The following is a 23,943-nucleotide window of genomic DNA, read 5'->3' as shown; positions in this document are numbered from 1 at the left end:
CCGGGACCGAGAAGGAACAAGGAGAAAGCAACCGAGTCGCTGTGTCACGGCAGCGCGCATGGGGTTTAATCCACACCGCTCTGATCCCATCGCACCCACTGAGCAAAACACCGGGAAATTCAGTGTTCCTGTGGAATTGGGAGAGGCTTGTGCTGTAGAAGCTGGCCACAGGAGCTAAGGATGGGCATTTACAGCTGGCCACCTTCAGACTTTTGAAATAAGATCAGTTTGCTTGGTGTCATTTCAGAAGCTGAAATGAAAGGTGAAAAATGCTTGCTGCTGAAATAGCCACTAAAATAGCATGAATGCGGGTTCACGGGGAAAGTATAATGCGTTATTTGCACAAATATGCTTTTTAAGCAGAGGGTACATAAAGCAGAGTGAGTGTATTCCTCCCACACAGGTATTTCCACAGCTGGACCCCAGAAAACCCTTTTCCATCCTCTTCTCAGGTGCGCGTCCAGCAGTGGGAGGTTTACCTGCAAAAACCCTGCAAGATCAGTCTCGGGATTTACATTAATTGATAAATGTCTCACACAATGGAAAACCATCCCATTGCCGGCTTGTCAGCAGTGTCTGAAGGAGGATTCGATACCTCCCCTTGTCCTGATCACTCACCATTTTGTGGTCTGGATGAGATTTTACCCACCGTTCTCAGGCTGTTGAGGACTGACACCAATGTCTTGTCACAAAACCCATTTTAATTTGTCATTTTGAGTGTGTTTCTTAGACACTGGCTAAAACCACGTCATGTCCCTTGGTTCTCCGTCAGCCAGGCAGGCTGAAGGACTGGGATAATTTCTGCTCTTTTCAAACTCTCTCGTCACTATTGACCTTGGAACTAGACAGGTCATTGCTGCTTTTGACCATTATGCTCAGTTTCACAGAACCCCAGAATGTCAGGGGCTGGAAGGGCCCTGGAAAGCTCATGCAGTGCAATCCCCCCATGGAGCAGGAACACCCAGATGAGGTTACACAGGAAGGTGTCCAGGCGGGTTGGAATGTCTGCACAGAAGGAGACTCCACAACCCCCTGGGCAGCCTGGGCCAGGCTCTGCCACCCTCACCAGGAAGAAGTTTCTTCTCATATTTAAGTGGAACCTCTTGTGTTCCAGTTTGTACCCATTGCCCCTTGTCCTATCACTGGTTGTCACCGAGAAGAGCCTGGCTCCATCCTCCTGACACTCCCCCTTTCCATATTGATCCCCAGGAATGAGTCCCCCCTCAGTCTCCTCTTGTCCAGCTCCAGAGCCCCAGCTCCCTCAGCCTTTCCTCACACGGGAGATGCTCCACTCCCTTCAGCATCTTGGTGGCTGCGCTGGACTCTCTCCAGCAGTTCCCTGTCCTGCTGGAACTGAGGGGCCACAACTGGACACAATATTCCAGGTGTGGTCTCCCCAGGGCAGAGCAGAGGGGCAGGAGAACCTCTCTGACCTACTGACCACCCCCTTCTAATCCACCCCAGGTACCATTGGCTTCCTGGCCACAAGGGCCCAGTGCTGGCTCATGGTCACCCTGCTGTCCCCAGGACCCCCAGGTCCCTTTCCCCTATGCTGCTCTCTAATAGGTCATTCCCCAACTTATACTGGAACCTGGGGTTGTTCCCACCCAGGTACAAGACTCTACACTTGCCCTTGTTCTATTGCATTAAATTTTTCCCTGCCCAACTCTCCAGCCTGTCCAGGTCTTATTCCGTTTCATCTCTTGACAGGAGATGTTTTACCTGTTGCCCCAGCACCATGGTGCTTGCAGAAGGCAATAAGAAGACATTAACCCTGGCCAGAGTTCAGCGTAAGTGTTTAGCACGCTTCCTTTTCTTTTAAATTAAAAAATAAAAACCAAACAAAGAAACCCCCACACTTTGAAAAACCAAAATAAAAAGCCAGTTCTGGAAACCTCATCACCAGCGCTCTTCTAAACCCCTTTGAAGTTGGTGTTGGATGGTTGCCCAGCTCTGGCTTGTTGCCTCTTCCAGGGTTTTGCTTTCTGCCCCCCTGGACTCTCCTTCTGCTCCTGTGTCAGGAGAAACCGTCACTGCAAGAAGCGTGTGGTCAAAGGTGGGAAATCTGAAGTTCAGCGTTAAACTGCGTCCTTAGTTTCTTTCTGCCACGTGCAGGACAATATGAATTTAAGGAGTGCTGGCTTCCAGCCTAGATCCCGGGGCCATTTCTTTTCTTACTGGTGTCATAACATTTACATCATCTAAAAGAGCAGTTTTTGTGTTTCATATGCCCAAAAGCTGCCCGTCGAGGTTGGCAAGGGCAGTTGGTTGAGTCCGCACAAGGTCAGTCAGGATGTCTAATAATTGTCCTAACGCTTTACCTGTTATGGAACAATAATGAGAGTTTTTTCATTATTTTCGGGTGAGTGAACCTGGCAGATGCTGACAGCCAGCAGATGTGTAAAGTTCGAGGTGATTTGTAAGGGACCGGCTCATCTGACGCACGGTAATTGCATTGTGGGACATTGTCACTCAGCGTCGTGTCCCGCTCTGGCAGAACGAGGTAAAGGTCAGTTCAAAGAGCCGCCGTAGCGTGATGGGCAACACGGGGCTCAAATTAACATCCTCATTTCCATCTCTCCCATATACATGTGCTCATGGCGTGCCCGGGTGGGTGCCCTGGTTCTAGATTTAGGGACTGTTTGTGCGAATGAGCGGTTGTTTCTACCTGGATTGGGTTTAAATCCCTCCTCTGGTAAGGCTTAGAGAAAGTCTTACCCACCTGTTGGTGCGTTAGCTCGGTGCTCATCTTTCCACTTATAATTTTGGGCTTGGAAGTTTCTTTTGTGATGTATTTCCTCGGGTTCAGCGCCTGTGTGCGGTGGCAGCTCCCCGGGCAGCCGGTGCCTGCCGTCCCAGTATGACCAGTGCGCAACTGGAGGGCTGTAACTGGGCCGTGCTCTGCTCCCTGCTGCCCTGCACTCTCCGCCGTCCCCTCCGCAAGGGAATCCAACATATTCCCTCTGCCACAGAGATGCTTTTAGCCGAGTTCACCGTTTGTTACACCCCAAAAAATCAGAAGCTTCATGTGCAGCTCCACGCACGCAGGTGAAGTTCAAGTTCCCTCATTCCTGCCCACGGGTGTTAGGATTGCTGTGAGCAGTCGTGTTGGAAACAGCGGGTTTATCTGGCGGTGATGCGATGATGATGAGCGAGAGGTGGCCTTGGGACATCCACAGCTACCTGGACCGCGGTGTTGGAGCTGGTGCTGCCGGTCCACGTGCTCGGTTTTGCTCTAATCGGGATTGATTTCTGGGGCTTCTGGATCTGACTGGGATCTTTATCATGAGCGCGGTGGATGGAAGTCAGCCCTGATTGATGTGGCTTCCTGGGTGTGCCTGGGCTTCTGTAGTGTAGACACTGATAAATCTGTAATACAGATGCTGATAAATCTGTAATACGCTGGAGATCTTGATAAAGTGTGTGTTGCCTCATTCTTCTGTACTTGCAGGTATCTAATCCCTTGCTTTTAATAATCTCCCTCTCTCTCCTCCCTCTCTAATCTGATAAAGCATCACATTGCTCGTTTTGTTCTTTATTCTTCTCACATCCCCACGCTTGCCGGCGCTAGAAGTCGCAGTAACTCGCTCTGCATGTGTGTTTTGAAGTGTGAACGCTGGGTCAGCTCAGTAGCTCGAGGTTTCCAGTTAAGCCGCCCATCTTACCAGCGGTGTCCCCAGCACCGCACTGGCTCGCTGTGCGAAGCCTCTCGCCTCCATCAGACCTTTCAGTCGTCTCTTTTAGCTCCTCCTGCTGCAAAACCTGATCATGAAAACTGAAGGGGAGTTTTGCTGGAAGCACGAGCAGAGCCAGGATTTCCCCTGTAGTGTTAAAACTCTCCCTTGTTATTTAAGCTCTGAGTTAATTACTGTTTGCTGCAGAGAGTGAGCAGAGGATCTCTTTGGAGATGCTGACTTTGAAGGAGAAGGTGGCGTTTCATTGAAAAGGTATTTTTGAGAGATGTCTTATTTGGAGTTCTCGGTGATTTTTCTTTTGTACAGTGTTCTAGAGTATTTTTTGAGAGTCCTTTCCGTGTTTCACCAGAGGACTCCACATCTTCTGACTGTGTTGGCCTCATTCTTTGTAGACCTCACCTCATCCTGAGCATTTACTGAGCTCATTTGTTGACGTGGTGATTGCTGATGGCCACAAAGGCATGAAGCCATTCAGGTCGTGTCCAGACTCCTCCTGCTTTGTTCAGACCTTTCAGAAGCGGTAACTCTTGTTTTTCCTCTAAAATTCTGAGAAGGAAGTTAAATTTGTAGCATAGGAAAATGGAGTCTTTGCTTTCACCAAGCTGACCCGTGATGGTGCTCGATGATCTGTGCGAATTGTGTTGATCATGGATTCATTTCGTTGACCTTTAGGAAGAGAAAGGATGGATTCTTATTCAACAAATGTCTGCTTCCAGGCAGGTATGAATCACGGGGTTGTTTTCCTAAGAGTGGGCAAATAAGCTTTGCATTTACAATAAGATATTTTTTAACCATGGTGTGCTCTGTTAAAGTTAGTTGTGTATCCAAATTACACCGCTTTGCTTTTTAACTACAGCTGAAACCATGTTCCGAATAACAGATGTGGAATACTGTCATCCCACTGTCACACCAATTGTTCATTGTTCTGAGAAGGTCACATCATAATTCATTAACAATAATTATTCCCTGGGTACACCCTGCACTTCTTCACTCAATTGCTTCATTAACTTGTGAGCGAATCTCACATTCACTGCTCCAATCAATGAAGATATATTTATAACGTACAAGTGGATGCTATTAGTTACAATATATTAACTGCCTAATTTAAAATAGAAAAGCTATCTTTATGAAGGGCAATTAACCACTAAGTGTAATTGATAATTCACATACCTATGATTAGGAAAGACAAATAATAAGAAAGAAATGAATCACCTGAGCTATTGAAGGAGATGCTGGTGTGCGGTTTGAATGGGTGGAAGGGGCTCTCTGGGTCAGGACCAGATTTCTAAGAATCGTTTGGTGGAAAGTTCATCATTGGATGTGTTGCCTTGAGGTGGTTTCGGTGTTTACACCAACTGACTGTGATCATCTTCCCCAGAAAAGGAACCCACCATGTTCTGTTGTCTTGAGAGTCGATGCAGGGGCTTTCCTAATAGAAAAGTCCTATTTCATCCTAATGCAAAGAAATGTAATAATATTTTAATATGAATTTATAAACATGCAAACTTTTATTGATGAATCGGTTGAGTGCCATATTTCTCAGGATTACCCACCAAGTAGCAGCACAGGTGTTTGATGAGAGCTTAAGTGATAAATGTAACTGCAGCCACCGCGATGTTGCTATAAGCATCATTGCAACTCTCTGGCTTCTTACCTGGGGTGTGCAGAAGTGCAAAGCCTCGCTGGTACCTCCAGCAGATCCCTGCAGCCCGTGATTGATGGGCGGAAAGGTGCAAATCCCAGTTAAAATGCTGACAACCAGCACTCACGGCTGTGCAGTGCCCGCAGGTCGCATGTGTCTACCCCCGTGGACCGGTTTAAAGAAAAGGAACTGGATTTGGGGGTTTTTGCTGTGTGGAGGGAGCGTGTGTGACCAACTGGTGTCTGGGGATGGTGGGCATCGCATCTGCTGCCACCTCAGCTCCAGAAGGACATTTACATGCTATAGGAAGGGCTCTGCACATAAAACCTGCGTCTCTAGTGCCCATAATCATTATTTTTAGGTATATCTTCATCATGGTAAGGCATCCTGCCCCTATTTTGGCATTTCGTCTTTGCATTTCTATCGCATGTTATGCAACTTATGTGTAGAACAGCAAAGCCGATACTCTTAACTCCTTTTCTCTACCCACTTAACCCTCTGTGGCTTTTCCTCGACAGGATCAAGGCGTCTGGCCTGAAGCTGCGGTTCTGCACTAATGAGACCCAAGCGACGCGGGAGGAGTTTGTGAAGAAGCTCCAGGGCTTGGGCTTTGACATCTCGGTGGCCGAAGTCACGGCCCCGGCCCCGGCAGCCTGTCGCATCTTGAAGGAGCGGAACCTGAGGCCGCACTTGCTCGTGCACGATGGTGGGACAACGCTGCAGCAGTGCTGGGACATGGGGACACCCCAGAGAGACGTGGGCTTTGCCATAGAGCACTGAATTCCCATAGCTTGTGGGGGGAAGAGCTCCCTGCTGTTGTTTTCCTACAGGGAAAAGCCTTTCCTTAGTCCTGAGACACTAAAATACAGCAGGATCCAGGCAGGAGTAGAAGGGGTCTGAAGAACAGTTGATTCAGATCAGACTTGGATTCTGTTTTTTTTAATTTTAATGTGTTGATGAACGAATGAAAGCAAACACACATCTGGGGGAAAACCATCAGTTCCAATAGGAGCTGAAATGGTAAAGGATTTGTGGATTTTACTTACTTTTTTTCCTCCTGCAGATCTCGTCCCTGAATTTGCTGGGATCGATAAAGCAAACCCGAACTGCGTGGTTATCGGAGACGCAGCAGAAAACTTCACCTATGCAAACCTGAATGAAGCTTTCCGAGTTCTGATTGGGATGGAGAAGCCTGTTTTGATCTCCCTTGGCAGAGGGTGAGTGAAGCACTGTTTGTTTCTGCCTCTAGTCTCTATAGTTTTTAATTCTGCCCAGTATTTTTGTACATAACAAAGGCCGGATATCAATGTGGGCATTCACACCACCAACTTTAAAAAATCCTCAGTTTCAGGCAACAGTCAGCCAGGTTTCTTCTTCCATTTGTAGTGGTTGAGACTTGACACTGGATGTGGCTATTGATTTATATGACATAAATGACTCCTTTCCGTTGGAGTGGTACTTAAAGATGCTGTCTCTGAAACTTGGCGTTAGTGTCTCTGCAGGTTAAACACATGTATGAAAATGTCATACACAAGGAAGCACTTTTATGTTGGTGGCTTGAGAATTGCTATACATAAGGAGTGAGAAGCCAAGATTTAGTTGCTAATATAGAAACCCTCTCATTTTACCCTATCATTTTATGGAAGTAGCTGCGCTGCACAGACTCCACCCCAACTATGTTGGAGATGGGGGTAGGTGTTCCTCAGATTGTGAGCAAAGTGTGGTGGCTGAGAAGACCCAAGGATGTGCTGAGAAATAGCTGGGCTGGTGTGTATGGTGAAGACCTGCAAAAGCACCTGTGCTTTTCATCTGACAGATCAATTGCTTTGATAGTTGGAATATCAAAAGATATTTTTTAGTTATTCTCTGAACATTAAAGGTAAATTTTAACCTCCTGTGTTCACGTGCAGGAAATATCCTACCAGCGAATTTGGATGTTTCCTTAAAACCATTCACTTAGATGTATTTGGAGATTTTAAACAGGAGATTATTAATGTCAGCGCTGAGTAATTACAAATCCCAACAGTCTTGAAGGAGTTATTCTTATGTGTTGTGCAATATATGGGCTTAAAAAAGACCCTGTATGTTTAGCTTGAGGAAACTGTAGCGACAGCTTTTTTCTGTGGTTCAACAGACCGTAATGGGCATGAAAACCCTTCTTAGTTTGCGGGTTATTGATCGAGCTGGGTAGAACTTATCAGCGGGAAGGAGCAGTTAAATCCATTGTGTTGTTGTAGCTGACGCTCGCGCTCTGATCCTACAACATGAGTGAAAAATCCTTACGGTTCCTCAGTTAGAAAGACGAGGAGAAAATGTTGAGCCAACAGCAGAATGGCTACTGTACATAAAATAACCAGGTTTTGCGTTAGGTAATGCCACCTTTCAAAATGAAATACAGAATCAACCATTGTTTGAGATTTGCAACATGATCAATGGAAAAATGCCTTTGTACCCTCTGTATTTTAAAGCATATATTTCATTTACCACTCATTGGTGTAGACAGCTCTAAACCAGACCTGCCGTTATTTTTTTTAAATGTTCTTTTTCATTAGAAAGCGTCGATTTTGGGATATTCTGCACTCAGTTTTCACCACGAGCACATTTGTTTTAGTGACTGATCATTTAAGTAACGTGAACATGAGTTCTGAATGAGTTACACTGGTAGGTAAGTTCTCTGACTCGAAGAAGGGAGATTATAAATTGGATTAATTGTTCACGTAACTAGAGAAGCCTTGTTGGTGCAAAGGACCATATATAAAGTCCAGCTTCATTTTTAACGTGCAGCATCGGTGTAACTGGGTGGACCTTAACACAGTGCCTACAAGTAGGTTGATCTTGGTTGAAGTTTTAGTTCATTCCATAGAAACCCAGCGTGTCAGAGTCACTGAAGCAGAATGCCCTCCTCCTGAAAATGGAGTGATTTACATTTAGCATCTGTTTTGGGCTGAGAGTGGGAATTGGCTTTGTAATTTCTTCTGTCATGCCACTGTCAGAAAATTAAGCTGTTTACGCTAGGCTGTAGAAGGTTAATGGCTGTTCTAGCAAAGGTCAAGTGGTCATTTTAAAGGGAGGCTGTGCTGAATAATCGAAAATGGCAGAAGGATAAGGCATAAAACCGTATCTGACTGCTCATCCTTTTTTCCCTGTCATATAGAAACGTGTCTTTGCCCTGATCAGGAGAGCTTGGAAAACCTGCATTAGCGTGAGTTGCTAGTTGAAGAAAACCACTGTAAAAACAGTGATTTTATGGTCTCCATAGCAAGCTTGGGGCCCCTTGGTGGTTGGTGCCAGCGCTCCTCTCCTGTCTGCCAAGGGATCTCCATCTCGCATTAAAGGAGGAGCAAAGTAACTGCTGTTCTTTACTCCCTGTGATAAAACACAGGCCAAGTTTATCCTCGATATGAGGGCATTGAAATCCCTTTGAAGCAGGGGAGTTGTGTCCCAGATGGGCGTCTGGTCCGAGATCTTTTCCCCCGTGCTGCGCGATACCCGGCCCGTCCTTTACTTAATTCCTGACGTTAAATTGAGGCTCCGGAGTTTCTGATGACTTGACTTTTTGTTGCAGCCATATGGACATCTGTATAGGCACAGAAATAATAAAACGTGGTTTCTTTCTATTTAACTGCCGTTTCATTGGAACTTTATCACTTTCATTTCCAGACGCTACTATAAAGAAACCGATGGTCTGAAACTTGATGTTGGAGCGTATATGAAGGCATTAGAGGTATTTTATAGCCTGCATTTTGCTTACTCGCTCTGTGCACCTTGTTAAAAGAGTAACTGGTATAAAGATGGGTCATCTTCCGTAATTACTCACCTTGGTGGAGGAAGTTTCCACAGATTGCAAATCATTTGCTGCAGTCTAAAGACGAGCGGATTCGTTTTCTTTTCTTGATCACTTTTTTCCGTATTTAAAATGTGACCTTTTGCCATCGTGGTGCCTTTGTTGGAAGTGAGGCCCTTAAATGAATGAGTCAGAAAAGAAAAACCTGGAAAATTTTATGCAAGATACCCAGAAAAACCAAAGGTCCGTCTTATGTTTGGTGTGGTGCTGTTAACACAGCCCTTGCCCTCCACAGTTTACAGCAAAAGGCTCTTATTCAGCAAGATACTTTAGTGCAATCCTGGTTTTAAGCCTGATTAATTCTGCACACAACGGGAACCCAACCTAAGGGTGAGAGAAGGAGAGAATCATTATTATCCCTTTTATAGGCTTGCAGAGAGACTAAAAAATACACAGTGAATACAGAGAATAAAGCAAAGTAAGGTGGTATACAAGCAGAGAAGACAGTGGATATAATGCATGCTTGCAGCACATTTATTTATATCTATGTGAGTTTTGAGGAGAGCTTTTGCCTCCCAATTAAGTTCAGGCTTCTAGTTATCTAGGAATAAGCTAGAAACATGTCTTTTTTCAGCGTAGTACTGATATTCAGTCGCAGGAAAATAAGTTTTCATATCTGGCTGGTCACTTGAATCATTACTAATATGCCTGGTGGTTGAAGAAACCCTCTACATCTTTTAATGCTTTTGATCATTTTGTGTGAAGGGTATTTGCTGTTTCTTTACGAGTGATGCTCTTACAAAAATGGGCGATACTGGGCCCAAAAGTGAAGAATGTTCTCGTGATGGAGAATGTAACAGGTTTGTAACTTGAGATGTTTCAGGAGGACTTTGTCTCCTGCCAGAGAGCATCAAACACTTGTGTTATCCAAATTCTCTGACATGCGCCTTCGCTTGCTGTTCCATTGTGGCATTTAAGGGTAAAAATCAACAATCACATAATTTTTATGCAATTGACTGGAGTTACAGAATTGAACAAATCCTTTTCTGATCAGCATCTTTCGTTTGTCTCTTTTCTTTTCCAGTATGCTTGTGATATTGAAGCTGAGGTAGTGGGAAAACCAGCAGGAATGTTCTTTGAGTCCGCCTTAGCAGAAATGGGAGTTCCAGCCCAGCAGGTGAGGTTCCTGATGCCGTGACCACTGGCTGTGCCATGCGGTTACACCCACTGCTGCTGTTTTGGTTGTGGTTTGCTGTCATTCATGGAAAGTTACAGCTGAAGTTGAAGGGAATGTGGTCAGGACAACATGGTAAACTCGGGTGGATGTGCAAATATTTCGTGTCAGAGCCAGTGTGCAGAGAAATATTTGTGTTCGGGATCTTCCTGTGAGTTATTGAAACAAACAAACATGAAAAAAATGCTTCAGAGGGGAAAACCCTCATTTTTGCCTATTCTATCAAGTCATGCAAAGTAGACAAAAGTGGACTGGCAGCCAAGAGGGTAAATGCTGACTTGCTGAGTTTCTTCTGCCCTGTGCGTACTTGTTACCCACCTGAACAGCAGGACATTATTTTCTCTGTTTATTGAGGGTTATTTCTGACTGCCTGTTATTTCCCTTTTCATTCCCATCTGTCTCTCATTGCTGTGACTCGTGCCATCCATTCCTCTACCCAATTTAGAGTCTTCCATCCATCCCTCCATTCTCCACGGCCGTTTCTTGCACTTGTGTTCTGCTTTCTTATTTGCCTTCCTCCTAAACCATATAGTTGAAAACAAACCATATAGTTCAAAACACACTTCTCTTGTGAAATTCCTTTATTTGGAGGCTAAAGAAAACACTACAAAAGAATAAAAGTTAGTTTTCCCAATAAATGATGAAAGATGTGCCTCGCAAGATGAGAGGTGCCCCGATGCCTGGCAGTCCCCTTGGTGACTGGAGGCTGCAGCACGGTGCCAAAATGTTATTTGTGACATTTAGTGTCGCACTGCCTACCTTTTTTTAGCAAAACGGAAAGGCAGAAGTAAGATATTTTCTAATTTCAGTGAATGGGAAGCGGTGACTGACCCCAAACTCCTCCTGTGTTATCGGATTCACTACATTTTCCAGAAACACGCTGACTGTGTGGTGCTCCCTACTTGCTTAGTACAGCCCGTTTTTTCCCCTCTCTGTAGTTGTGCCCAGATCCTTTTTATTGATTTGTTGTTATGTCACACAGGACACAGGGATGAGTATGAGATGACTCACAGATGACAGTGAATTACAACGTAATAATTCCATCAGGGGGGTTTGGTGACATTATAAACAACAGGAGTGAAGTTTGGGTGGCTTGTAGGTCCCCAGAGCTTGGAGATGAAATTATGGCCCTGTAATTCAGTATGTGCTTGGGTTTTAGTTTATTATAGAGTGGGGAGATGGAAAAGACCTAGCAGGCCATCTAATCCATCTTCTTCCCTGTAGGAGTGTTCCCCGCTCCACGTTTATTAATGTTTTGCCCAGAGTAGTTTTCAGTGAGCCACACAACTGGGGTTACTGTAGGTACCACGGGGACGGTGTTCACAGCGGGTGGATCTCGTGGGCAGGCAGCTTGTTCAGAGATTTGTGGGGATGCTTCTTTTGTAAACTGCGTCTCCTTGTTGCTACTTCTATTCCAGGTAACAACCAAAATAATTGCTTGTCTTCCTGGATGTTTCCTCCCTCCGATTACCTGCGGAATTTTGTCATTACGGTAGTTTTCTCTGAGTAAAACTGTGTGTTTAGGTCTCAGCAGCATCCCCTGGGATTCGGTCCCTCTGCCTCCCAGCTCCTCTTCTCTGTGCTCCCTTCAGCTTGTCGATATTTTCCCAGTCACAGGTGGCTCAGCCCGAACACGGGATCCCAGGTACAGCCACAGCAATTATTCGATCCAACCATCAAACCAAAAAGTCCATTTCAGACACGGAATGGCATTGGAGGAAAAAGTAGCTGGGAAAAAAGAGCAGAGGAAGAAACCAGAACTCACTGAGCTCAGCTCTTGGATACTGTTTGTCTAAGTGAGATGCAGTAAGGTTTGTGTTTCAAACAGTGTGCAGGAGTAGGAGGGAAAAGCTCTTTTTGGGGTTCTTTGTGTAGGGGCATTGCTGTTTCCATAGGCAGGACGGTGTGGTTGTCCTCAGACGTTGTTTTTCACGTTATATCGAGATCTTGTCAGCCCCTGGCACCGAGGGAGGCTGTTGTTACAGGGATGCGGCAGGACACCACAACTCCTGCCTCAAAAACTTTGCTTCAGGGAACAAAATCTGATTTAATGCATCACCAAGCTGGCAAAAAATGGGTCCATAGGGTGGGCCTCAGTGAGTGGTTCCCATCGGCTTCAGGAGGATTTGTTTTGGGCATGGAAAAGCTGTAATAGTCGCCAGCAGACACTGCTATTTATCCACTCTTTGCCAGATATTCATAGTGCTATTAGTGACTAAATTCATATTTTGACACAGACTTTTTTCTAGACCCCGATCATGATGCACATGCAGAAGAGCAACAAATTACAGCAGAGCAAACTACTGGAATTCTAACATATTTTGCTAACTTTTGAGTGCTTGACCTTGCAACTTTAATGTTCTTTTGAGAAGGATTTGCAGGTTGGTTTAGTTAGACAGACATAATAACAAAAACTCAGTATATGCAGCTCAATAAGTTCCTTAGTAATGCACTGTATCACGTTTTAATCTTTCTCCTGAATGAGCAATGCTTCGCTGCATTTGTAATGACATGACAAGGACTGGTTTTACTTGCCTTTATTTTTATAAAATGTTTGCCAATAATTTAATCCATTTAATCCGTCCCATTGTTAAACCATTGTAGGTGAGCTGTGCTTTTGAAAACGTATTACAGTTTTCTTTCACCTGGCTTTTAATGAAAAATACCTTTTTAATAAAGCTGTCTCACCACGGTAATGCTAGACAGTGGCGAACCTGAAATTTCTCAAGCTGCTTTAATCAATAAAGTTATCACCAGTCGTTTCCCTTGATAACTGCTTCTCACCGAGACCCTGACTTTGCCTTCTGCTGCCGAGATGTTTTCAACCTGCACTTAGAACAGGAGCAACTCCCCAAAGTCCAATTTTCATTTTAACCTTTCCTCAATGGCCTAGAAATAACAGATTGCCGGTATTACTTTAATAGATTGGAAATTTAAACCTCTTAGAGGTAACCAGACCTATCTTATGATTCAGTAATATGACAAAGAATAACACATCTTAAAGGTTACTGAAATGCCTAATTCATATGTTTTAAGGCAGCTGTAACAGCGGATGATTTTTACAGCTTTACAATAAAACCTAAATAATGTTAAGGTTCCGCTGGTTTTATATAACCATAAAAAAGTTCTCTCTGTAGCAAATTGTCCTGCTTTAATGGGAGTTATGGCAGGTCATACCGGAGTGCATAAACTACTGGTAGTTAAACCAATTCCCATTTCTGCCACCTGCAAGTCTCAGGTGGGAGTTAGTGACGCGTGAGAGCAGAGGGAGGTCACCCCGGACCTGCCACCATGCCGATGTCCCCTCCGAAGCGGCCAAGCCAAGTTCCAAGCTTTGGAAATCTGCCCTGGAGGTTTAACCTATTTCTTTGTTCCACCTGCCTTGTTGTGCGGCTTCTCCCAGGTCAGGGGCCACGTGTGATGTGTTTGCTCAGGTGGCGGTTCCAAGACATAAACGTAATTAACAGGAATATGAGATCCTGAAGCTTAAGAGGTTATCGGTTGGGCCAAGGAGAATAGGGACAGAAGTAAATGCCTCGTATTTCTTGTGTAAAGTGGTTTCATCCATTGATCAAGATTTTTCATATAAGCTTTATTTCCTTATGTCTCTGGCACATTTAGCTTGATTAAAGTAATTAAGCTTAGGCATAAATATATTTGACTCTAGAAACACTAACTGGTTAAATATCCTGTTGAAGTTTGCACACTTCCTTCTGTGCACCTCTTCATTTGCATCCTCCATAAGCTCCAGCCTCCAAAGTACCACACCTGAGCTTGGCCTAGTAAAGACTGCGCTGCAACACGGGCATGGCTGCGTAGGATGGAAATTGTCTTTCTGCCTCATTCATTATCTTACTCCATAGTTGCTTTTCTGATTAAACATCTTTCTGTGGTTTTAGTGAATGCCGAAGCTCTGTTTGCAGTCAAAAGGTACGCGGGGTTCCCATTCACCACCCTACCAGCATCTCTGGAGAATCACTAGTGTTGGCTGCTCCTGTGGGCAAGAGGAGTCAGTCATAAAATCATAGAATTAGTATCATTTCAGTTGGAAGAGACCCTTAGGATCATCGAGTCCAACCATAACTTAATTCTAGCACTAACCCATGTCCCTAAGAACCTCGACTAAATGCCTTTTAAACCTCTCCAAGGATGGTGACTCCACCACTGCCCTGGGCAGCCTGTTCCAATGTCTGACAACCAGTCTCCACCTCCACTCAGCTCTGGTTTTGTGACCAGACACCACCAGTAAAATCACTGACTGTGATGGGGATTCCTGCGCCGCAGACATTTGTTCAGCGGGGGTTATATTGTGCCTTCCTACCCCCAAATTCTTGGAGGTCATGTTCATCTCCATCATCATGCCGATCTGGGTTGAGTTTGCTCAAGAGCGGTGGCTTCGCTCAGCTTTGGCACACATGGGTTTTGTTTACTACATGCGTACAACCACACGCACCATCTCTCACCAGCCATACGGTTTAGGAAAATATAAATTAATTCTTCAATGACTTGTTGTAAAACCGGAGAGATTGTCTCGCTGCATTTTTGCTCTTTGTAGTAAATTTGTAGCTGATCTAAAAAAAAGTAACTTCCGCGGAATAATAGAACAGATTAATGGTGTGATCCCTGTGTAAAATGTGAACACGAACGGGGATCTTTTAATTCTTGCTTTCAGTGGGTATGTGACCTTTCAGTTTTATATCTTTCTCTCTTTTCTTACCATATTGCAGTCAGGGAGGAAGTTAAACCCAGATTTGACAGGTAGAGTTTTTTTATTTCCCTTGACAGTGCACCTTTTGACCTCCATCTTCTTGCCAATGATTTTTTAAATCCTAAATGATTTGGGAATAATTGCTCCTCCTTTAGTGATTATTGCCCTTCACCGATAGTAAATCTGTGAAATCCCCGGGGGCTGGAGTACATTTTTGTATGCGTATGCCACAAGCTGGCCTGGACAGGCATCGCTGCTCATCTGCAGCTGCACTCGCGAGCTGCCGTGTATCTTGGGGGGAAAACTTGCCTGGATGGGGTAAAATACAGCCCTGGCAAGCAAGCGAATGCTCGGTGGGCTGCCCTGCTCTGCCCTTTCGCTTTTTCAGGGGAAATTCAGTTTTAGAGTTTAGAGGAAACAGGGCTGAAATTGCCTTTATTCCAGAAATCTCATGGTGTGTGGGTGGCAGAGGCCAGGGCTGCTCCTGGGGCTCCCCCTGCAAACTCTTTGGGGTTCCACCCCACAGCCCTTCCCTGTCCCCCTCGGGGAGGCGTTGGGAGGAATTTTATAAGAAGAGAGGATTAGAAGCTGTTAAAGGCAGTGGTTGAGAATGATTAAACATCTCAAAGCAGCTTGGGGGGAAATTGGTAACGTGGTTGGATGGGAGTGGTGCCGCCAGGTTCTTTGTAGCTCTGCACATAACAGTGGGATTATTTTGTTTCCCTCATCTGTGTATATGTGCTTTTCTTTACTAAATGCTTAAAATTAACCCATCATTTTCTCCCCATTTCTTGCTGGATTGCTTGTTTGGAAGAGCGATAAGGAAAGGTGAATGATCTACAGGGGAAGGCATCTTACTAGAACCACACGCACTTCCATGAGCAGAGCGGATAAGGGAAATGGTCGAATAATGAGAGGAAAAAGACTGAGCCCTCCAGCATCTGGTGGCTTTGAAGTGGTTTATGAGCAGAGGGATGGAAAGGCAGAGCTACCTGTCCCTAATTCGGCTGCTGCTCCATCCCTATGGGCATGTTTTCCCCAGCTGTGACCCCTTTGTCACACGTCATGTCTCTCTGCTCCTTAAAGCCGCTCTCAGGGCCTGGCCATAGTGAAGACACTTCTAGGCAGAACGAAGCAAGGGTGGATGTATATAAACTGCTTCAAAATAAACTACTTCAATGTGGAACTGGGCAAATGAGCCTTGACTCGAGAGGGCATCCTATTACGTCCCATCTCCCGAGGGATGATGATCATCCCTCATGTGCACAGCGTTTAAAAACAACACAGAAGATAGACTGGGCTGGTAACTGCTATATATAATCTTGCACATGCACCAGGTGCGTTACGCAGAAGTGGGTTTGTTTTATTATCAGCTGAAGCTGTTCAGAGATACGTGTTCATAGCTCAGCTTGGTTCATGAACGCTCTCAGAAAATCTTCTGTTCAGCTGGGGCTTTAGGTCTGTCCTGAGATTTTTTATACGTGCTAGTTCATAAGGGGGAGAAGGTTCTCTTGTAATTAGATGATTAATAAAAATAGGTCTGGAGCTTTAGTATTTTTAGACTTCATTATGTATGATTTAGTCCTGCCCTGTGATTGCTCACAGACTGGGACCTGACGTGTGGGTGACACAGACGATGAGCTGGCTCTTGTGCGTTGTGTGCTGTGTGAAAACAAAGAGCTGCTTCCGTAGGAAGGCGAAGGAAGAAGAGAATTTTCTATTAGGCAGAACTGGTAGCCAGAATGGCACCTACAACACAGCCTTTCTAGTTACTTTTGTCCTTAAAGCTGCAGCCAGCTGGAAGACTCAGCGTTCCCTTTGGATTGACCCTTCTGGAGACACCAGTCGCTGCTTCTGCCGCCTGGGCCTCGTTCCATGAGCTCTCTGGCTATTTAACAGTTTTCCATAGATGGAAAAATGCTGGATTTGCTTTCTGTGTGTCCCCAGCCACCACATACAGCAGTCCTGGTCCCCTCCAAACGTGCCTTTTAACCCCCCAAGCCCTGTATGTGGGACAAGGACCTGTCATGACAGACCTTAGGATAAACTCAAACCGCACAAACACAAGGGCAATTTCTTTAGTAAGAAAAGAAATGATTTCCATAATGACTCCGCTTATCTGATGTGCAGGTATGAAAATAATCAAAAGTACATGGAAGGAAGGGAAATTGAGGCAGGAATTTCCAGAGCGTTGCAAGGTGCCCTGGTTGTGAAAGCCTGACAGTTACATTAATAAAGTAGGAGGATAATTCAACAAGATAAAGAGCAAGTGGTTGAAGATACAACTAGTTAATATACTTTAGATGAAATTCAACTTTGATACAGAAGATGCAAAATCATGCTTTGAAATCTAATAGATAAACTAGATTATGGACTTTCAAAGCTGGTGTGTTTCCCCAATTTTAGGTGCTGCCTCTGTTCCCTTCAGAGTAATCCAGAATGTTTTTGGAAGGTTGAAAGCTGATTTTTTGCTTATTAACTGAAGATTACTGTTTTGTGTATGTGCTGTTTTTTGTTAAACTATAAAATGAACCCCCTCCAACCATCTTTAAATTTGACGATTAAAAGAAATGTAATAATTTTTTGATGCAGGATGATAATAAGCACATGAAATTTTGTAGGTGTGGCTGTCAATGAAAAAGATCACGAGACTTAATTTAAAATAGATCTTTAACAAAGCAAGGAAGGCAACATGAGCTACATGTTTTCATCAGATGCTCAGACAAGTCTTACCACAACCAGAAGGTCTTTCCTCATTTATATTTTAGGTAATCTACTCAATCGAGTTTATTACAATTTGCATAAGCTTAAGCTGACTGTAACACAAACTGTGCCAGGCCTGGACCTATCGTCTCACATTGTGCAAAAACAAATAAATTAGATTTTAATGTGATTTCCCTAATTTCTGTATCAACCTGAGAATGTGTTGGAATTAAGCTCTGTGAAGTTACATATCTCAGCAGTCACAAGCTTAAACTTTTGACTAGCTTTTAGAATACCTATTTTAAGGAAGTTCTTTACAAGTTAAACTTAGTTTAAATTGTTTGGAGCATAACATAGGTGGATTGATAGGAACAGAATAGGTCTAACTCTATAAAATTCAATGTTTTCTTTGAGCTGTGTGCCAAATCACTTTGATTTTTGTGATGGATTACAAATTGTACAGATGTATAGCGCACCAGTACATTGCTCAAGGAGCTATAGCATGAATTACATTCAAGGTAGGATGACTTTTAATCAATACGATGACAATATTATCTTGTTTAATTTGTCTGATGGCAGTATAAAACATCAAATCAAGCTGTTTGTTATGTCAAAGGAGCGTGACGTATGGCAGGAATAAAATCCGCTTGACGCCTTACAGCTCTTCCGTATTTCATTGCTTTGACAGGCCATCATGATCGGGGATGATATTGTGAACGACGTCGGGGGCGCCCAGCGGTGCGGAATGAGAGGTGTGCAAGTGCGGACGGGCAAGTACAGGTCAGTGCCCCCCCAGCACCCCCCATTCCTTATGGACAAGCATGGAAAGAGGGGAAATAACCATAGATAATGATTTTTTTATTTGCCTTTCTGCCAAACATGCTGCGTTCTGAGTTTCATACTTAAACAGGGCTGATAAGAAAGATGGGGATGGACTTTTTAGCAGGGCCTGTTGCGATAGGACAAGGGGTGATGGTGTTAAACTGAAAGAGGTTCAGGCTGGACATGAGGAGGAAATTGTTGGCCCTGAGGGTGGTGAGAGCCTGGCCCAGGTTGGCCAGAGAGGTGGTGGATGAACCATCCCTGGAGACATCCCAGGCCAGGCTGGACGGGGCTCTGAGCAACCTGAGCTGCTGAAGATGTCCCTGCTTATGGCAGGGTGGGCACTGGGGGAGCTTTTAAGGTCCCTTCAACCCAAACCATCCTGTGATTCTATCTATCTTTAAGATAAAGCATCTCAAAGTCAGTTATCTTCCTGAATAACGCTCCAAAAACCCTAGTGATTCAAAAAGTGGGTGTATAGTTTGTGCTATTGGGATATTTGTCTGTAATCTGTCTAATCCCATTAACTTCCCGAAGGAGAAAATAAGGATTCCGTGGTTTATTTTAACGGGATATTAATGGGATCACTTTGTGAATCCACGTCGTAACGTCACCCAGATACGGGTGCCAGCGAAGGAGGTTTCTCTGCACACAGAGGTAGATTAGACATTTGCTGGTGAACAAATACCTCCCGTGACATCTTTGTCCATCAGAGCGTGTGCCACAGGTGATGCTGGATCCAAAGCGTTCAGGCAACTGCCATAAGCTATATATACACGCATACACGTATAAATATGTATAATCATGTGGCAGGAAAACATTTTCTTGTATCAAGCTTGAGTCATGATTTCACAGCTGAAAGGGCGTCATCAGCTGTTCTAGAGGGGGAAAGAAGATTGTTCTTCGCTGTTATGTTGCCTGTTTGAGTGTGTGGATGCTGTTATGTGAAATCATACACTGTTGTATGGCAGTGAAATACTGTGTCTGTGGTGCCAGTCCTGTTGTTAGCAATTGTGAGTAAAATGAAAAAGCTCCTCTTTGCAAAGAGAGGTTGGGGATGTGTATATTTTTAAGAATGATTTAGTACACAAGGAAAATCAAACCACACAGCGAGTATTGAGAGAGATGGAAAAATAAAGCGAAGGAAAGTTGATGGGCAAGATAAATTAAAAATAACACAAAATGTCATTATTTTATGGCAGTTTAGATTAAAGTCTGATATATAAGGTGATGCATAGGTCCTCTCTTTCGCTGTATGGAGGTCCTTGGTGACACAGAGCTGTGTGCTACACCCACGTACCTCTGGATGGCACCGTTAGTACGTTCAGTATCAGCCACAGCTCTGGCACCTCCCCAGCATCTCAAGCTGTTTTTGCAGAAGTGTAAGGCACAAACGCTTCAGGGTTTTATTGCTGAGTGTGGAATTTCCACAGATTTCAGTTACGAGGGTCGTGCAGCTCGGGACATGGGTGATCAGCCCAGTTGAGTTGTCTGTATTGCTACAACCATGAGCAGTTTTTCCATTTCCACCACAGTGGTGCCTCGCTTCGGCAAAACAGGTGCCGAGCTGATTCGGGACTAAAAGAAGAATAACAGAGGAACTATCCTGAGGAATTGTTGCAGGTGCATTTCACAACATAGAGCTTGGTGAGTGGGAATGATGTTATTTTCACAAGCTATACCAGTGGAGGCATTTTGCATGTCATTCTGTAGGTTAGAGGGGTGCTGCTGTACCCCTCCATCCTCACCTAAATGCTGTCCCCGACCGGCAGACGTTGTCACATCTGGTGCATGAGTGTGCATGGGGGCAGCTCTCCTTATTTCCATTTGTGTTGGCACAAGTCAGGGCAATAATGGAAAGGTGTAGGGGTAAGATGTGTGTTTCGAGTTGATCTCGACCAGCACCATTCTCCAACATGGGTGAGTAGCTGGGCTGGCCAAGTGTGGCCTTTGTTTGGTGTAAAATCCATATGGTCAGTCTGGTCTCCAGGTTGTCCTTTCTCACTTTGTCCTGTCTGCGGGGCAGATCAGATAATTCTGCAGACTCTTGTCTGCTGTTAGATTTACCAGCATTGGGGAATCTGAGATTAATTTTGAAGTTTCTGTGCACTCACTCCTGTGTAAAGACACTTTGTAACCAACATCTTTCCCATCTAGGGAAGAACATGTACTTGTCTTCCCGCACAGTGTATGTGCTAATTCCAGTTGCAGCTAATTGGCCTTGACATCAAACTAATAATTTCCACAATAGCTATTGATTCTGCAATGCTGCGTAATATCCTCATTCCTCTTTGTAGCGTGCAAGTTAGAGCAGAGATTTACTTTGAGGCTTTCCCAACTGTCTCCCTGTAAAATCAGAAACAGCTTTTCAGGTACGTCAATGCACCAAATTGCAGGTAGTTCTTGGCATGGTGGAAGAATTACTTACTCTTTTCTCCTTGTTGTTGTTTATAGGTCTTGATTTGTAAGTAAAGAACTTTCCATCACTGGTGAGCAGGGATAATCCTGGCAGTTGTACCCACTCCAAAATGGTGGGTTCGTCCCCTTCAGTGCCCACATGAGCTTTTCTGGGTTTGATTAGGGATTTATCTCACTGTGACAATGCTGAGCTGTCTCGTTACGGACATAAAGGACACCCCAGGGATGGAGGATAAAAGGATTGGGGCCCGCGAGAGCTGCCGTCTCTCTCCAGCTCTGCCACTGTTCTCTGGGAGAACTGGGTCAAGTTACTTCATGTTTCGCCACTTTATAATTATCCTCTGGGAATAATTATCCTGGCTTTCTTAATAAAGTGGCTTGTGATCTGTTCCTCTTATCTGATGGAACAAAACATACAGAATTTGTACAGATTTATAGGCAAGAGGAAAGGTCTTTTAGGCCACCATTGTCAGCTGATTAGGGATTGAGAAAAACAGGGTGGATATTTGTAGTAACCTCCTAAATGAAGTTATAAGATTATTCTATTAAAAAATACCTAAATAGATAAATATAGATAAGTTTGCAGCTGTCACTGTGATAGTAAATGAAAGTTCATGACACCTTTTGTAAAGAAATCATCACATCTTACTGCTCTGCCGAGAAGCAGCATCCCTCCACCCTCATTTTCTTGCTCATCCCTCCACCCTCGTTTTCTTGCTCAGCTCGTCACTAACCACAGCCAAGATGAACGTTTTATTAGTTTATTCGCATCTCGTGGGTCCTGGTGGAGCGTAACAGAAGTGCAGAATGAGGACGAACAGGCAGAGACGCTCCCTGTGTGCCGAAACAGAACCAGAGCCATTCTGGTAGCCTCACAGTCTGATCATTAAGCCTGTTTCAAGTATTAAATTGAAAGACTTCCAGCCCATATTTACACTGTAAGAAGTTGTATTATAATTCCTGTTAGTTAACATCTTAAGCAGTGTTTATTAAAACCTGATGCCAGCAAGTTGCTTTTCATTTTAGCGTGATAACTGATTGCAGTCAATCCTAAGGCATAGGCTTATTCACCATTTATTGCATATTCAAATCACAGTTTTCTCTGTCCCTGTGAGAATCTTCACATGTGTTGACCCATTTCTTGACCACAATTTGGTTACCATGATCTTTGAATCAGCTTTGTAAAGGAAGTTCAGAGTAAATACTGCAGTGCCTTAGCATAAACACACCCATCTGACTACAGCCTTACATTTTCCTGGTACGTTCAAAGATCCATGCACAGAAATTACAGCTTTAGTATCTGGTGCTTTAGGAATGAGTGGCCTGTGAGAAGGATGAAGTTTTTGCTGCTGTACTATGCTGTTATAATCCATCCAGCCATCCATTTTTCAGTGCAGGGTATAGCCAATTCCGATGCAAAATAACAAATTGCATTGGAAATATGTTATTGTTGAACTGCAAGTGGTGACCTTGGCAAGCAGAAGATTTTACCCTCCGAGTCTAAAGGATCATCTTTTGTGTGTCTTGAGTATTTCTGTTTCTTTAAGTGAGCATAACCAAGTGTTTGCTTTCCTGTAATGTTACTGTTTGATATGGGAAATACCAGTTGGACTAGGTGATCGTTGTAGGTCCCTTCCAACTGAATTATTCTATTATTCTATTCTATTCTATTCTATTCTATTCTATTCTATTCTATTCTATTCTATTCTATTCTATTCTATTCTATTCCATTCCATTCCATTCCATTCCATTCCATTCCATTCCATTCCATTCCGAATCCAGATTATACCTGAGCTAAAGCACAACTGAATGTAGAAAAGGGGAGCAGGGAGTTCTGCTACATTACAGCTAATGTGTAAATATAATTATCTTCAGTCTAAAAGAGAAATGCGAGAGTTGTTTGTTTGTTCTTTTATTAGCAAGTTGATTTATTTGTTGGTACCATAGTAAACCTGGAGGAAGCAGTGTGTGCTCCAGACATAGCCATAGTGGGTGCCATGCAAATGCTTGTGTGCTGTTCTGAAAAAATTAGTATGAGTATCAGCAAAGAGATGCAAGTGATGGGAGTAAGGGCAAGGATAAATAAGGGAGGAATGTGTCAGGCCAGTGAGGAAATGCAATATTACCCAGCAGTCTTGCCAGTGCTGCTCTCTACCTGTCCAAGGACTGACTTTTCCTTAGCAGCCCTGCTCTGATCAGCTGCCACATCTGAAACACTTAGGAAAGGAAGCAATTTGCATTTTGCAAATCAAGGTGGTAGTGACCGCGTCAGCCTGTGCTTCAGTTTTACTTCCCCTCTTGCTTCACATCCACACAACGCATGCAGTAGCAGAGGCAGCCGCCTTGAAGTTTCCATTTCTCGTCTTCTGAAGCTGATAAATGAAGGGCTGAAGAAGGAGATGGCGTCAGTGTTAGCTACAAGGAGCAAGAGCCAGTGGGACCAGGTGGGCTTGATGTATGGGACTAAAGCACTTCCAGACCCTACTCTGAACAGCATCCAAAGCTAATGGCTGTTTTGCTTTCGTTCTCTTTTGCTCTGGTGCCTCGATGTCTCGGTAGCACGTGCTCTTTCAGCCTGGGCTGGCAGCCGTCCTGTACCCGACGTGGCCATGGCGCGAGTAACACCAGAGCCCTTGGCAGCTGCTTGTCCGGCGTGTTTGTGTTTCTCTCTTCCCTGCAGATACATAATTCATGAGCTGAGGTGCTGCTGGCTGGACTGCCTGAAGGAGGCAGCTCAGGGGCTTCCCGAGGTTCCACAGAGCATGTTCACCTCCTGCTCAGCACCCACTGTCACTGCAGACACCCGTCACCCCCCAGGGGCTGCCAGTCTGAGGGGACCTGCAGGCTCCAGGGCAGGCAGGTCCATCTCCAGCCTCCCTCCCAGCGACAAGCCCAAGAAATGCAGCCAAAAAGATGGGACGTGGAGCAGGTCCTTGC

The 23,943-nt window shown here is 44.5% G+C and overlaps 1 protein-coding gene across 5 annotated transcripts in view; it reads left to right on the top strand.

Moving 5' to 3' along the window:
* Positions 1 to 23,943, top strand: part of LHPP (phospholysine phosphohistidine inorganic pyrophosphate phosphatase) — a 76,179-nt gene that overhangs the window by 6,408 nt on the left and 45,828 nt on the right. For 4 of the 5 annotated variants that reach the window (XR_010473366.1, XR_010473368.1, XR_010473367.1 and 1 more), the window contains exons 2-6: positions 5,856 to 6,043; positions 6,401 to 6,554; positions 8,998 to 9,061; positions 10,206 to 10,298; positions 18,455 to 18,546. Coding sequence is in view for 1 of the 5 variants with exons in the window: in XM_065066763.1 (XP_064922835.1) it covers positions 5,856 to 6,043; positions 6,401 to 6,554; positions 8,998 to 9,061; positions 10,206 to 10,298; positions 18,455 to 18,546 (591 nt within the window). In the remaining 4 variants the exon portion in view is untranslated. Of the gene's footprint in view, positions 1 to 5,855; positions 6,044 to 6,400; positions 6,555 to 8,997; positions 9,062 to 10,205; positions 10,299 to 18,454; positions 18,547 to 20,123; positions 20,236 to 23,943 lie in introns of all 5 variants that reach the window. The other variant, XR_010473365.1, reaches the window with a different exon arrangement.

The sequence above is a fragment of the Columba livia genome, chromosome 6, assembly GCF_036013475.1.
Source record: "Columba livia isolate bColLiv1 breed racing homer chromosome 6, bColLiv1.pat.W.v2, whole genome shotgun sequence".
Lineage (NCBI taxonomy): Eukaryota > Metazoa > Chordata > Aves > Columbiformes > Columbidae > Columba > Columba livia.
The sequence above is the reverse complement of the archived record's forward strand: the minus strand, read 5'-3'. Positions and strand labels throughout refer to the sequence as shown.